The 16,950-nt window shown below is 46.2% G+C and overlaps 1 protein-coding gene and 1 long non-coding RNA gene across 2 annotated transcripts in view; both read right to left on the minus strand.

Moving 5' to 3' along the window:
- Positions 1–9,184: 9,184 nt before the first annotated feature.
- Positions 9,185–11,482, minus strand: LOC139228255 (uncharacterized). Its single transcript, XR_011587537.1, has 3 exons — positions 11,395–11,482; positions 10,592–10,665; positions 9,185–9,204 (listed from the first exon to the last, which is right to left on the minus strand). It is a non-coding gene; the product is annotated as an uncharacterized lncRNA (long non-coding RNA).
- Positions 11,483–12,622: 1,140 nt separating this feature from the next.
- LOC139228020 (sushi, von Willebrand factor type A, EGF and pentraxin domain-containing protein 1-like) overlaps positions 12,623–16,950 on the minus strand; it is a 79,012-nt gene continuing 74,684 nt past the window's right edge. The window contains exon 19 of the mRNA XM_070859171.1: positions 12,623–12,816. Coding sequence (XP_070715272.1) covers positions 12,623–12,816 — 194 coding nt within the window. The remainder of the gene's footprint in view (positions 12,817–16,950) is intronic.

Here is a 16,950-nt window from a genome sequence, read left to right on the forward strand (position 1 = left end):
TGTGAACTTGGGGGGTGTCAGGACCGCCCTCCAGGAGCTGCCTGTCTTTTACAAGGAACTCATCAGAGTCTGGAACAAAGTCTCCACCAAGCGCAGCTCTCCGCCGGCTGGAGTGGCGGCTGTCCTGCAGGAGCCGCTGCTCGGGAATCCGTACCTCCACGACCGAGGTTTTATGTGGCGGTCGGAAGAGAGGGCTGTGGCTGGTGAGGTGACCAGGGTCAGGGACCTGCTCGATGGCGGAGGAGCGGGCTGGATGGCGCCAGGCACGCTGGCGCGGTGCCTAAATTCAGCCAACGTCTGCTGCGCGGCCGAAGCCATCGAGTCGCTAAAAACAGCTTTGGGCCCTGACTCTGTTAGGTGCATCGAGGAGGCTCAAGCATGTGGGGAGATCCCGTCCGAACTGACCCCCGTCCGGACGGAATTCCTCATCGGCGCCAAACCCCGGAACTTCCCTCGGGAGCCGGCGCCTCACAACTTGAGCCACCTCGAGGAAATCCCCTCCGTGCCTTTCAGTTCCGCGCGGAGGGGTTTCCTGTACGGGCTGCTCCTGCACACTCTCAACTTTGCCATCCTCGCCGGCCGTCCGGACACGCCATGGCGTACCATCTTGCCGTCCGGAGGAGGCGGGGGTCCCCGATGGAGGGCACTCTATGCGGGAGTCCTCCCACTATTCAACGGGGACTTGGCCTGGAGGGTGGTGCACGGAGCAGTGCCGTGCAACAAATTTTTAAGCCGGTTCACGGACTCCCAGGCCGCCTGCAATTTCTGCGGTCTGGAAGAGCCCGTGTTCCATGTTTTTATGGAATGCACGAGGTTGCAGCCCCTGTTTTATTATTTAAAGGGGCTGCTCCTGAAATTCTGGCTGCACTTCAGTCCCACTCTCCTGATCTTTGGGCACCCTGTGCGGAGGGGAACGGGTAGGTCCGAGGGCCTCCTCGTAGGACTGCTCCTGGGCACGGCCAAGGGTACCATCAGCCGGTCCAGGCAGCGGGCGGTCGAGGGGGTCGTTCAACCTGACTGCCTGCCTCTCTTCCGCGCGTACATCCGCGCCAGGGTGTCCTTGGAGATGGAGCACGCGGTGTCCACCGGTACGCTCGCGACCTTCCGCGAGAGGTGGGCACCGGAGGGACTGGAGTGCATCGTCACGCCCGGCAACCAAATTTTAATTTGATTTTATGTTTTAAAGTTTAATTTGTTTTAATTGCCGGTGCTTTTAATGTCCCCCTCCCCTTTTATAGGGGGCACTGGAGGAAAAAAAAATTGATTTAGTGCCCAAAAAAAAAACCAAAAAAAAGAAGAAGAAAAAAAAAGAGGGCCTTGTAAATGTCTGGTGTGTCATCCAGGGCGGGTGGCACCGATTAATGTTTTTTGTTTTGCAGATAAACTCCAAAAAGAGTTTCATACACAAGGACCCCCAGGTCCCTCTGCACCGCAGCATGTTGTAATTTCTCTCCATTCAAATAATATTCCCTTTTACTGTTTTTTTTCCCAAGGTGGATGACCTCACATTTTCCGACATTGTATTCTATCTGCCAAACCTTAGCCCATTCGTTTAACCTATCTAAATCTCTTTGCAACCTCTCTGTGTCATCTACACAACCCGCTTTCCCACTAATCTTTGTGTCATCTGCAAATTTTGTTACACTACACTCTGTACCCTCTTCCAGGTCATCTATGTATATTGTAAACAGTTGTGGTCCCAGCACTGATCCCTGTGGCACACCACTAACCACCGATTTCCAACCCGAAAAGGACCCATTTATCCCGACTCTCTGCTTTCTGTTAGCCAGCCAATTCTCTATCCATGCTAATACATTTCCTCTGACTCCGCGTACCTTTATCTTCTGCAGTAACCTTTTGTGTGGCACCTTAACGAATGCCTTTTGAAAACCTAAATACACCACATCCATCGGTACACCTCTATCCACCATGCTCGTTATATCCTCAAAGAATTCCAGTAAATTACTTAAACATGATTTCCCCTTCATGAATCCATGTTGCGTCTGCTTGATTGCACTATTCCTATCGAGTGGTCCCGCTATTTTTTCCTTAATGATAGCTTCAAGCATTTTCCCCACTACAGATGTTAAACTAACCGGCCTATAGTTACCTGCCTTTTGTCTGCCCCTTTTTTAAACAGAGGCGTTATATTAGCTGTTTTCCAATCCGCTGGTACGTCCCCAGAGTCCAGAGAATTTTGGTAGATTATAACGAATGCATCTGCTATAACTTCCGCCATCTCTTTTAATACCCTAGGATGCATTTCATCAGGACCAGGGGACTTGTCTACCTTGAGTCCCATTAGCCTGTCCAGCACTACCCCCCTAGTGATAGTGATTATCTCAAGGTCCTCCATTCCCACATTCCCGTGACCAGCAATATTTGGCATGGTTTTTGTGTCTTCCACTGTGAAGACCGAAGCAAAATAATTGTTTAAGGTCTCAGCCATTTCCACAGTTCCCATTATTAAATCCCCCTTCTCATCTTCTAAGGGACCAACATTTACTTTAGTCACTCTTTTCCGTTTTATATATCGGTAAAAGCTTTTACTATCTGTTTTTATTATTTGCGTAAGTTTACTTTCGTAATCTATCTTTCCTTTCTTTATTGCTTTCTTAGTCACTCTTTGCTGTCGTTTAAAATTTTCCCAATCTGCTAGTTTCCCACTAACCTTGGTCACCTTACACGCATTGGTTTTTAATTTGATACTCCTTTATTTCCTTGGTTATCCACGGCTGGTTATCCCTTCTCTTACCGCCCTTCTTTTTCACTGGAATATATTTTTGTTGAGCACTATGAAAGAGCTCCTTCAAAGTGCTCCACTGTTCCTCAATTGTGCCACTGTTTAGTCTGTGTTTCCAGTCTACTTTAGCCAACTCTGCCCTCATCCTACTGTAGTCCCCTTTGTTTAAGCATAGTACGCTCATTTAAGACACTACTTCCTCACCCTCAATCTGTATTACAAATTCATGCAGCATAATAATTCCACAATAACTGTTGTGAAAACAAAATGTTTCATTTGTATTGGCAAGCTATCCAATATAATTGCTGTGGCAACATGGATCAGAAGCCATATGCAGATTACAGACCATCAATGTAAAAAGATTACAGCCAATGGGGTCAAAAGAAAACCCTCCAATGACTGGAGTCATATCTGCTGTGAAGAAAGATAGTCATGGTTGTTGGAGGCCAGTCATCACAGCACCAGGATATCACTGCAGGAGTTACTCAGGAAGCATCCTCAACCCAACCATCTTCAGCTACTTTATTAAAGACCTTCTCTCTGTCATAATGTCAGGAGTGAGGCTGTTTGCTGATGAGTCTGTCATGTTTGTAACCTCACATAACTGTAACCTTCATGTAACAACACTGTACATTGTATACACCTGAGAAATGCACACCTTGACCACAGGGGGTGAACTTGTGGGAGACACTCCTCACCTGGTCATCCAGGTACATAAAGGGAGGTCCCACGCAGGGTCATCACTTCTTGGTCCTGTGATTAAAGGTACAGGTCACAGAGTGACCTTGCCTCCACTGTGTGCCTCATGTTGATTTGCTGTAGTGTGTAAGGACACAACACTTGGCGACGAGAAACGGGAATCAACGACTCAAGAGAATGGCCATCGGTGGCACGGAGGAACGGTACTGTACTGGTGAGGACTGGGACGATTTCGTTAAGAGGCTCCAGCAGAACTTTGTCAAAAAGGACTGTCTGGGAGCAGCAGCGGCTGACAAGCGAAGGGCGCATCTACTGACCAGCTGTGGACCGAAGACGTACGCGCTGATGAAAGACCTGCTCACACCCGAGAAGCCGACAGACAAGATCTTCGAGGAGCTCAGCAAACTGATCGGTGAGCACCTCAAACCAGCGAGTAGTATACACGTGGCCCGAAACTGATTCTATACGCACCGACGTCGGGAAGGGCAGAGCATACCAGACTTCGTTGCGGACCTTCAGCGCTTGGCCAGCCTCTGTAAGTTCACAGATGCCTGCAGGGGGGAGATGTTACGGGATTTCTTCATTGAGGGCATTGGTCATGCCGGGAGTTTTAGGAAGCTAATTGAGACCAAGGACTTGACCGTCGAAGCAGCGGCGTTGATGGATCAAACCTTAATGGCGGGGGAGGAGGAAACCAAGATCATATTCGCGTGCAACTCTGCTCCCAACGTAGCAATGGAGCAGGGAGTTAACATGGTAAACGCAACTCAGAACCCAGCAGGCAGGCAAGGGCAATTCGACACCAACCAGGCAGTAACAGACTCTAGGGTGGGCCCGCAATAGAGACAATGGCAGGTTGAATGGACATTTACACCATCACAAGGGTCAATACGTCCCTGGATGGGACCACTGAAACCCACAAACAGAATGCTCAAGAGTAATCAAAGAGCCAATCAGAGAGGAATGCCTGGTAATAGCTCTTTTGTTCACAACAATCTCAGCTCATGCTGGAGGTGCAGGGGCAAACATGCTGCGAAGACTTGCTGGTTTCAACTATTCATCTGCAGAAATTGTAACTTGAATGGACATTTAGCCAGGGTGTGCAGGAAGCCCGCAGCGAGGCTGATTTATGAAGTGGATGAACCATAAGAGGGGTCTGCAAGGCAGGGGTGTGCCTGGGACACAGCAATAGATGCTGAAGTTCAGCGGGTCCAGGTGGCAAACATCCACAGCTCATACACAAAAATGCCACCTATGATGCATGGAGCTGGACACAGGAGCCAGCCAGTCACTTATGAGTGTCCAACAATTCGAGAAACTGTGGCCACTCAGAGCGAGCAGACCCAAACTAGAACGCATTGACACGCAATTACGGACGTACACCAAAGAGATCATCCCAGTGCTAGGCAGTGCAATGTTGGTGGTCACAGATAATGGATCTCAGAAATGGCTGCCACTCTGGATTGTCCCGGGAAATGGTCCCGCGCTTTTGGGGAGGAGCTGGCTAGCCGAGATGAACTGGAAATGGGGGGGATGTGCACGCCATTTCATCTGTGAAGCAAAGTTCATGCTCACAGGTCCTACAAAAGTTGAAGTCATTATTTCAACCTGGCGTCGGGACTTTCAAAGGCACCAAAGTAAGGATACGCATCACCCCGGACGCCACACCAGTGCACCACAAAGTCAGAGCTGTGCCGCATGTGATGCGGGAGAAAACTGAGAGTGAGTTGCACAGGTTGCTAAGAGAGGGCATAATTTCGCCCATTGAATTCAGTGACTGGGCAAGCCCCATTGTCCCTGTTCTAAAAACGGATGGCTCGGTCAGGATCTGTGGCGACTACAAGGCCACCATCAATCGAGTGTCCCTTCAGGACCAATACCCGTTTCCGAGAGCGGAGGATCTTTTTGCCACGTTGGCAGGCGGCAAGCTCTTCATCTAGCTGGACCTCACTTCGGCCAACATGACCCAGGAACTGGCCGAAGAATCCAAGCTGCTGACCACCATCACCACGCACAAGGGACTGTTTGTCTACAACAGGTGTCCGTTTGGTATTCATTCAGCAGCCGCTATCTTTCAGAGGAACATGGAAAGCCTGCTCAAATCCATCCCCGGAACAATCGTATTTCAGGACGACATCCTTATCATGGGTCGAGGCACTGAGGAACACCTCCACAACCTGGAGGAGGTGCTACGTCGACTGAACCGGGTAGGCCTGCGACTAAAGAAGTCCAAGTGTGTATTTTTGGCCTCAGAGGTCGGTTTTTGGGCAGGAGGGTTGCCGCAGACGGGATCCGGCCCACCGAATCCAGAACGGAGGCGATCCGTCGAACGCCCAGGCCCGGCAACACATCAGAGTTGCGTTCATTTCTGGGACTATTGAACTATTTCGGGAACTTCCTACCAAACTTAAGTACATTGCTGGAGCCGCTATACGTGCTCCTGCGTAAGGGATGCGATTGGTTTTGGGGGGACTGTCAGGAACGGGCTTTCAATCAGGCGCGGAACCTGCTTTGTTCTAATAAGTTATTGACTCTGTACGACCCCTGTAAGAAATTGTTTTTGACATGCGATGCATCATCCTATGAGCTTGGGTGCGTGTTGCAGCAGAGTAATGATGAGGGCCAACTCCAACCTGTGGCTTATGCCTCTAGGTCGCTCTCCCAAGCAGAAAGGGGGTATGGGATGATTGAAAAGGAAGCACTCGCAAGTGTCGACGGGGTGAAAAAGATGCAGCAGTACCTATTTGGCAGAAGGTTTGAGTTGGAAACGGACCACAAGCCGTTAGCATCCCTGTTGACCGACAGCAAAGCTGTCAATGCCAATGCGTCAGCTCGCACACAGTGATGGGCTCTCACGCTGGTTGCGTATGACGACACCATACGGCACCGGCCAGGCACCGAAAATTGCGCTGACACGCTTCCACTGGCCACCACTGAGGGGGCAGTGGAGCAAAGCGCGGAGATGGACATGGCTGTCGATGCCTTTGACAGCGCAGCCTCCCCCATCACAGCCCACCAGATCAAAACCTGGACCAACAGAGATCCCCTCGTAGCTCTGATTAAGAAATGTGTCCTGACTGGGGATTGGGCGCCCGCACACGGAGCAAGCCCTGTAGAGGTCAGACCGTTTCACAGACGGATGGATGAATTTTCTATCCAAGCCGACTGCCTACTATGTGGCAGCCGGGTAGTCATGCCCCAGAGGGGTAGGGAAGCATTCATCAGGGAACTCCACAGCGAGCACCCAGGCATCGTGCTTATGAAGGTCATTGCCCGGTCATATGTATGGTAGCTGGGAATTGATGCAGACCTGGAACACTGTATTCGCAGGTGCACGACTTGTGCCCAGCTGGGCAATGCCCCCAGGGAGGCCTCACTCAGCCCCTGGCCCACCAAGCCATGGTCATGTATTCACGTAGACTACGCGGGTCCGTTCATGAGAAAAATGTTCCTCATTGTTGTTGATGCGCACTCGAAATGGATCGAGTGCATCATATTGAATTCGTGCACGACATCCACCACAGTGGAGAGTCTGCGTGCGGTCTTTGCGACCCACGGCTTGCCGGACATCCTAGTGAGTGACAACGGCCCGTGTTTCACTAGCTATGAATTCCAGGAGTTCATGTCGGGTAATGGCATCAAACATGACAGAACAGCGCCGTTCAAGCCGGCTTCCAATGGCCAGGCGGATCGTGTGGTCCAAATCATAAAGCAAGGCATGCCCCGGATTCAAGGACCCTCCCTTCAATACCGTCTGTCGCGCCTCATGCTGGCCTACAGGTCCCGACCACACTCGCTCACGGGAGTCCCGGCAGCGGAACTACTCATGAAACGTACTCTAAAAACTCGGCTGTCCCTCATTCATCCAGTCTTGTCAGACATTGTTGAGGGCAAGCGCCAGTCCCAAAATGAGTGCCACGACCAAAACTCAAAGAGGAGATGGATAGGAATCGATGACCCTGTGGGGCCCATGTGGCTCGAGGGTACTGTAATTGGTAAAGAGGGGAATAGGGTCATAGTGGTCAGACTCAACAATGGGCAGATATGCCGCAAGCATCTGGACCAAGTAAAAAAAAAGGTTCAGCATGGACACTGAGGTACCTGAGGAACATCATGAGTTGCTGCCCACACAACTGCCAGTGAACGAGCAACAAGAACCGTCAGCAGCATGTACAGTCCCTGCGGTCAGCCCGGACGAGCCGGAATCATCACAGGTGACAAAGACGCATGCCAAGGCTCAACAACCAGAGCCCCAACTGTGGCGCTCCACGAGAGAGCATCGACCGCCTGAAAGACTCAATCTTTGACCCAAAGACGTTGGGGAGAGGTGGTGTCATGTATGTAACCTCACATAACTGTAACCTGCATGTAACAACACTGTACACTGTATACACCTGAGAAATGCACACCTTGACCACAGGGGGTGAACTTCTGGGAGACACTCCTCACCTGGTCATCCAGGTATAGAAAGGGAGGTCCCATGCAGGGTCATCACTTCTTGGTCCTGTGAATAAAAGGTACAGGTCACAGAGTGACCTTGTCTCCAGTATGTGCCTCATGTTGATTTGCTGTAGTGTGTAAGGACATAACAGATTCCACAGTGTTCAGTTCTATTCATAACTTCTCAGATAAAGAAGCAGCCCATTCCAACCTACAACATTCAGACTTGAGCTGCCAAGTGGCATGTAACATCCATGCCATGTATCTGGCAGGTAAAGATTTTCTCAAAAAGGAGAAAACACAGCCATCTCCCCTTAACCTACAATGGCATTACTTTTGCTGAGACCTCCCACCATCAACATCTTGAGGGTCACCACAGAACAGAAGCTGAACTAGACCAGCTACATCAACACTGCGACTACAAGAGTAGGGCAGAGATCTGACACAAAGGTGGGCGACCCAATTATTGGGTTGTTCACATACCCTTAATAATGCATTGACCTTACCTTTTCACTTTAACTGCTCGCCTACAGGGTCCAAAGTGCTTGGGGACAACATATGTGAACCCAAGGTAGGAGTTGAATGGCCATTGCTCCAGCTGATTACTTGACAGCTTCAAATGTATGGTAAAAGTTTCTATCTGACAGATAATCACTTTCCTCGGCCACAAGCTGTTTCCCAGTCCATTTTCACCACAGATTCTGCAGGCTTTCCACTTTGCGCTATTACTTCATTGGAAGAACTCTCTCACCATTGACAAAATGCTTCCGTCATCTCTACTTCATCTGCCATCTATTCCATCAAATGAGTGCCCTTTATACTGTCTCACCTTAGTCCTCAGAATCCCACCACAATCATCTCCAACACCAGCAGCATCAGGCACACCAGCAGCACTAACAATAACTTGGAAGTCTATCACCATTCCATTATCATTACTGGGTCAAATTCCTGGAACTCCCTCCCTAAAAGCACTGTGGGAGTACCTTTACCACACGGACTGCTGCGCCTCAAGAAGGTATCTCCCCATCACCACCTTCTCAAAGGCCTATCAGGGATGGGAAATAAATGCTGGTCGTGCCAGTGATGCCCACATCCCATGAACGAATAGGAAAAAAGATTAATAAACGTTTACTCACATGGTCTGCAGATAGGTGGTGGTGGTACGAATGAGTTATTCTCACCACATTCAATGACACTGTTACCAACCATTTCATAATCTTCATTACAGCTGTAGGTGATCGTCTCCCAATGTTTGTATGTAGGTCCAAATCCTGTGACTATGTGACCATTTGCGAGCGGTTCAGGAGATTGACATCCAACAACTGACAAAAGAGCAATGTTTTCATCTCCATTAACCAATTAACTGTGCTTATGATACTGATTGAAAGAACATTTGGCCGACTACTCATGTTCTCAATTTAATCAAAATAAAGTATAAACAAGTTCAGAACTCCATTACATAATAATTAAATCAAGGGGAAAAAAGATTGTCTCCTACAACAATTACAAATTCCTGCAGAATAATATTTGTTGCACTATGATAATCGGATAATTCAGAATTAACACATTTGATGAATGGGAACTTTTTTAAGTATCAGTAGTTTTCAGAGAATTAACCCAGAAGTTAAATCAAAAAGATCATGCAGCATAATAATTCCACAATAACTGTCGTGAAAACAAAATGTTTCATTTGTATTGGCAATCTATCCAATATAATTGCTCTGGCAACATGGATTAGAAACCATATGCAGATTACAGACCATCAATGTAAAAAGATTACAGCCAATGGGGTCAAAGGAAAACCATCCAATGGCTAGAGTCATATCTACTGTAAAGAAAGATGGTCATGGTTGTTGGAGGCCAGTCATCACAGCACCAGGATATCACTGCAGGAGTTACTCAGGGAAGCATCCTCAACCCAACCAACTTCAGCTACTTTATTAATGACCTTCTCTCTGTCATAACGTCAGGAATGAGGCTGTTTGCTGATGATTCCACAGTGTTCAGTTCTATTCATAACTTCTCGGATAAAGAAGCAGCCCATTTCAGCCTACAACATTCAGACTTGAGCTGACAATTGGTATACAACAGTCATGCTACATAAGTGCCATATGATAAATATCTCAAAAGGGAGAAAGCCCAGCTATCTCTCCTTGACCTACAATGGCATCACTGTCGATGAGTCCTCCACCATCAATATCTTGAAGGTCAACACGGAACAGAAGCTGAACTAGACCAGTTATATCAACACTGTGGTACAACACCACCACCTCCAAATTCCCCTCCAAGTCACACACCATCCTGACTTGGAAATATATCGCCGTTCCGTCATCATCGCTGGGTCAAAATCCTGGAACTCCCTCCCCAACGGCACTGTAGGAGTACCTTCACCACACAGACTGCAGCGGTTTGAGGCGGCAGCTCACCATCATCTTCTTGAGGGCAATTATGGATGGGCAATAAATGCTGGCGACACTCACATCCCATGAACGAATTTAAAAATCATGGGATTGGAAAGCATTTAATAAGTAAAAAAGAAAATGCCAAGCAGTCCATGGTACCCTTTTCCTTCTGCTGGCCATGTGCAATCGCACCATTATATTTCTGACAACAGTCATTCACTGTGAAGCTAAATGGGGTACTTTATAAAAGATTATACAATATTTTAGAAGTTGACATCATTGTTTGGCACAGAAAGGCCTAACTTACATTCACAGATTGGGACCTGGCCATCCCAGCCATCAGCTGTACACAAGCAATAGTTCCGACCCAGCATCCGGTACCTGGAGAAACACAAACATGCCGCTATAGAAAATCAAAGCAGTGAACTGAACGTTAAATACAACGAAGGAACAGCAGCTTGCAGAGGAAATAAACCAAAGGTCTACACTATTAACTGTCTACACACTGCTTTGGTAGAGTAACAAAAAGCTAGTATGGGTCTTGGGTTACATTAGCACAGGGGCACATTGAAAATCAAGACATATTATACTGTACGAAGTGTTGCTCAGAAATCATATGGAAGAGCAAACATAAGTCAGGTCAGCTAGACTTAGGAAAGATATTGCTGCTTCTTGGCTCACAGAACTGAATCACAGTTTTTGAGGAACCAACAGGCACAAACCTCCAATGTTGAATTCAAATTACAGATCTACAGATCAATCATAAATTAAATATTGCAATTGTTCTCGAAGAATCAAAGTGACAGGACTTTGACCAGTGGGTGAAAGTTCACAGCATAAATAGCCCAGAATTTAGCACTAATCGGACAATTACATGACTGGTGAGAGTAGAATGTGTAAAACTAATACCCACAGTGTTATAAACCGCACACTATAGCCACGTGGACAGCGTGGACAATGTAAACAACAGGTAGTTTTTGTCTTGGGTTGGGGAAGTTGAACTGTTGCGACAACATGGAGATGCTGTGGACTGCTATCATCTCATTCACAATTTTTTTTTAAACTAAACCTTCATTAAACTATTCAGCAATCTGACTAAAGACTACTCACCCTTCCTTACAATAAAAAGTTACTTTGCTTCCAAATGTAGTATTTGGTGCCTCATAATACCCATTCAGAATCTCTCCTGGATTACCACAGTTCATTGCTAGATAGAAAAAATGGAAAAGGTAGAAATATTACAAAATACCAGGAGCTCAAGTGATTTTTTTCAACGTATTTTTTTCCAATATAATTCACAGTATTTTGGAACTACTATATGAAACTGCTACCAACTTCTCCTAATTCTAGAAATCATTTTGAAAGTGTTGGCAAAATATATACAAGATTCACTCCAAAGGTGCAATACTCCTCTATAATAGGCCTTCAATCTCCCTTCTGCATGCATCTAAGAGAATCTTTACCAGCAGTCCAAAACACAAAGGCCTAGAAATTCGGTTGTGGAGCTCACGTTTCTGGGCACTAAAAATATGGCAGGCAGGAAGCATCTCAATGTGACTGGCAACAAATGTTTTCGTTTTGGAATTCTCTACCCCAAAGGGCTGTAGATGTTGAATCATTGAGTATATTCAAGGCTGAGATAGATAGATTTTTGGATTCTGGGGAAATCAAGGGGAGAAAGTGGAGTTGAAGTTGAAGATCAGCCATGATCTTATTGAACGACGGAACAGGCTCGAAGGGCTGTATGGCCTACTCCTGCTCCTAATTCTTATATGTTCACAGTACATATACCAGCATTCTTTTCGGACAATTCAAACCTGCATTACAGCTGCAGCTGATCTTCTCCAGATATCTGATCTATCATGCTAAGCAGATGAGAGATACCACCACGGATATCATGCTGTTGCTCCAGCATCTTTAGCTTGAAGACAGGCCTTGTCACCTTTGTGCCTCAGTCCTGTGATGTTTTAGTAAGTGTTCCTAGACTCCACTTTGGGGGAACTTTTTCTGTATTAATAATTCAAGGGAAATGCCCGCTATTTCACCATATATTCCAGATGAAAAGATTGCGTGTGCATGTGTGTGACCACAAAGTTAGAACATGATATAAACTGGTACGTACAATATTAAAACAATAAGGGTTCCCTTTGCTCAATTGGTCATTGAAATGTACTCCAATTTCAGTTTTTTTAAAAACTGTTTTGGAGTGACGAGCAACAAAAAATAAATTGATATGCCTATGTCTATTGGGACAAATCTATGTCAACATTCAGATCAGTTTTATATATTTAGGAATGGTTTAACCCACATCTTTTTATTTCTCGAATTTAAGAAATCATCACCCACATTGTTTGCAAATAGGTGGTGATGGCACGAAGGTGTTGTTTTCAGTACATTCAATGACACTGTTGCCAACCATTTCATAGCCTTCATTACAGCTGTAGGTGATCATCTCCCGATGTTTGTATGTAGGTCCAAATCCTGCTACTATTCGACTATTTGCCGGCAATTCAGGATGATGGCATCCAACAACTGACAAGAGACAAATGCATTAGTATATACTGGATAACTGATTGTAGTTGTGATACATGAAGGAAGTTTATTTGCACCTTTGCTGCCATCCTAAAAATGTGTGCCATAGAAACAAGGGACGAAAAAAAGGTCAAATGACAGAATCTGCTGTAGAAGTTTACGTAGGAGGATATAAAGAAAAATCAAGTCCTTTTCAAATCAATGCTGGCTATTTCTAAATATTTTTTCTTAATCTAGATAACTGGTAATTTCAAACTTAATTAAAAACACTAAAATGTTCCCGACTGTAGATGTTCAGATAACTGGCCTGTGTGCCTGTCCGGTAGCCAAGTGACTACCTAGTCAAGAAAGAAATGGATATGCCAATGTCTATTGACAAAGGGTCATTGACCTGAAATGTTAACTCCGTTTCTCTCCACAGATGCTGCCTGACCCACTGAGATTTACAGCGTTTTCTGTTTTTATTTCAGATTCCAGCATCCACAGTATTTTGCTTTTGGACTACTTGGTCAAGTTGTGTGTTTGTTCAGTGTGTATATGGTCACTTTGTGCAGTAGGTAGATGATTGGACTGTGTGTTTGTTCAGTGTGCATGTGATTCGGCTGTGCGTTTGTTTATTGTATATCATTAATCTGTGTGCTGGTTCATTGCGTAAACAGTCGGGTTGTGTGTGTGTTTAGTGTGTAGGTATTCTAGCTGTGTCCTAAACTCTATAACATAAGCAAAATATATCAAGAACAAGTAAAGGCCAATTGTCTGAAGTCACAACATGCTCAAGTACTTGGTTTCTTTATTTTAAATCTAATTTTAATCCCATTCCATGCTTGACCTGGCTTCCTATTGGATATTCGTTTTATTATTTGTTTTCTAGGTTGTACCTTTTCTTTCTGAAGTCCAGATAAGTGAGAAGATTTGTCAAGCATTGCACATGGGAGTCAAGATTGATTGCAGTATTCATATCAAGCAGCTTTAAAGACCAGGGGATAATTGGACCTCAGTGCAGGACAAGAGGAGGGAGGAGCATGGGAAGGCCGAGAGGGAGAGAGGCAGAGTAAATGAGGTGGATGGAGATAAAGGGTAGAAAAGGGGAGGGAGAACAGGAGAGTGGAAGAATAGAGAGATGTGGAAGGAGAGAAGAGAGAAGGGAAGTGGTGTAGGCAAGGGGGATGTCCTTTAGTCTTCAAGCCAGTCTTCATTTGTCTCTTACCAAGGGGAGGGGTAAGCGAAGGATAGGGAGCTTAGGAGGGCCATTTTGTGGGGAAAAGGTGATAAGAGGAGGAAGAGAAGGACGCTGTGTGGAGGTAGAGGGGTTGATGGAGAGCCTGAGAAGTACATTGGAAGAGGTGGCAAATTGGTGATGAGGCATGTGGAGTGGGACAAGTGTCGTTTGATCACACTTTCCTCATGTGGGCACTACACAACACCAGGGCAGGAGAGGGGAATTACCAGTCGCAATAATCAGATGAACTCTTTGCAGAATTTTTGCATCACCTGCCCCATGTTATTATTAATACATTGAGTTTCAGGGAAGAGAGGCAAGCAATTGCAATGTTTGCCAAGCCAACAAAGAACTGCAACATCATGGACTTGTCTTAATGGGAAAATCCAGTTAAAACGTGACAGAGTTGGAAAGATTTGAACCTAATCAACAATTGAAATTCCCATCGTACTGTTGACATAGGACTTTAGAATGTAAAGATAACAGGACATACTGATTTCAATAATATACTAGTTGATCTGTGGCATACACACGGAGTCAAGCAGTGTTAGAGGAGATAACTGAATCAAGGTGGGGGTAGAGAAAGGAGGCAGAGGGAATGAGTGTGAGAAGGGAGAAAGAATGAGAGGGGAGAAAGGGAAAGAGAAGGGGAGGGTGGAAAGAGAAGATGCGGATGGGGAGTGTTGTGTATGCAGACCATGGATGTAGTACTATGTGATTGCATAAGATGGAGACTTGTTTACCTGATGTACTATCAATAAGGTTTACACTGTGTACATACATGCTGGCACCACTAGAGGGTGCAACTGGTGGAGACCAGGGCTTCCTGCCCTTGTGGCAGGGCCCTGTTCAAAAGGCTGCACACCATGCTTGTGCAGCACTCTGGAGTTTGGAATAAAGGACCAAGATCACTACAGTTTGAGTACAACACATTGCCTCATGGAATCATTCTAGACATAACAGGGAGGGGCGAGAGCAGAGGCCGGGGGGGGGGGGGGGGGGAGGGGAAAGGAAAAGGGTGAGAAAGCGAAGCTAAAGTTCTTGAGCATAAAGGCATCATGACAATTGTTTGCAAATTTGGCACTGGGTAGAATTCTTTGGAGTTGATTTCACATGATCTCAGCGTTAAGGAGGTGAATGCCCTTTCTATTTAGGAAGTTCAAAGAACTGACTGTCGGAGCCTGTTATGTTATGTGCCTGGCATCTATTTCACCCTGAACATTGGGGAAATCCAGCAATGCAATACTTGTTTATTGCAACTGACTTTTTGCTGTGACTGCAAGAAAAAATGTTGTGAAAAAACAAAAAGGAAAATATTGCAGATGCTGGAAATCTGAAATAAAAACAAAATTTGAAACACTCAACAGGTCAGGCAGCATTCGTGGAAAGAGAAACATAGATCCTGATTTTAAGGGGGGGAGGGTGGCAGATACCATGCACGCAAGCTTCGAAGCGAGCCGTGTTTCCGGGGAGTCCGAGGATGTGGAAGCCCACCCAAACCTCATTACCAGAACTTTCATCGGTGACCCGGATGAACCTGCACAGATTCACTATCTCACCGGTGGGTGAGAGTGAAAGATCGCAGGTAGCTGCAGCTAAAGGCCTGCAGAATAGGTCCCCAGCATTCAGGTAAGTGGTAAGAGTGGGGGGGGGGAGGGAGGGTGTGTGCGAAGACAATCGGGGAATGGGTAAACCCGGGGCAAGGGAGGCACAAAGCTTCCCTGTGAGGCCCAGAGGAGCACCTCTAGGCCCACAAGGAAATCAAAAGTAAAATAAAAACTTACCTCCCTGGGCCTCTTCTGGCCCACCTCCTGTCAGATTTGGCCTAACAGGAAAGAGGTCGCTGCTTCCCCTCTCAGGCCTCAGACTAACATAGCATTTTGGGACTGGTGCCCCGCTCACCTGCTCCAAAGGGCAGGATTATATTTGGACCTGTCGTTCCTCGCATTTTAACTGCAGCCCATTCCTCACACCCCCGCCTGTTTTGCCGGGTGGGGGTTAAAATCAGGGCCATAGAGTAAACGTTTCAGGTCATTGTCTTTTCATCAGACCTGGAAGAGGTTGCAGTTGAATAGTTTAGAAGCAGGCACAGTGCCAGGGAAGAGAAGGAAAAGAAAAAAGAGGTCTGTGATTGGGTGGAGGGCAGGTGATTAAATGACAGAAGTGATGATGATGATGATGATGAGAGGCAAAAGCAAGTGAACATGAGAAATTAGAGAAAGAAAAGATGTATCCAGGAGATGTGGGAATGGTTACAGCAGAATAGAAGGGCGGGAAGCATGGAAAATCTGGCAAGGTAGAGAAGGCTCCCTTGGCCCAGTTATGTGGTGGAATAAAGGCAGGTAGATACCTATTTTCGGAGTTGGCGTAATCATTTGGCACAGAAAATTACATTAGACAACTCGAAAAATATGCAACCCTAGCTTACATTTACATGTTGGGACTTGCCCATCCCAACCGTCAGCTGTACACCACTGGTAGTCCCTACCAACCATCTCGTACCTGGTAAAAGAGAAACAAGCCACTGTAGAAAATAAAACCAAAAATCAGACAGCTCTTTGATCAGGAACGGAATCGTAAGGCTAAAGTGAATAGATCTGTGAAACTATCAACACGCTTCTTTGGTGCAATAACAAAGGCAAGAGACTAGACTACATCAGCACAGGGACAGGAGGGAATCAAAACAAGTTATAAGTTATTGTGAAAAGTGCTGGTCACAGTTCATATGGAGGACTACGTGCAATTCTGGTCAGCTCATCATAGGAAGGATGTTGGTGCATTTTAACTCACAGAGCTGAATCACAGTATAATTCATTATTTTGAGCAATCAGCAGACACAAACCTCCAACATTCAGCCCACATTATAGATCAACGGGCTAATTATAAATTAAATGTTGTAAGCATTCTCAAGGAAC

The sequence above is a fragment of the Pristiophorus japonicus genome, chromosome 17, assembly GCF_044704955.1.
Source record: "Pristiophorus japonicus isolate sPriJap1 chromosome 17, sPriJap1.hap1, whole genome shotgun sequence".
Taxonomy (NCBI): Eukaryota; Metazoa; Chordata; class Chondrichthyes; family Pristiophoridae; genus Pristiophorus; species Pristiophorus japonicus.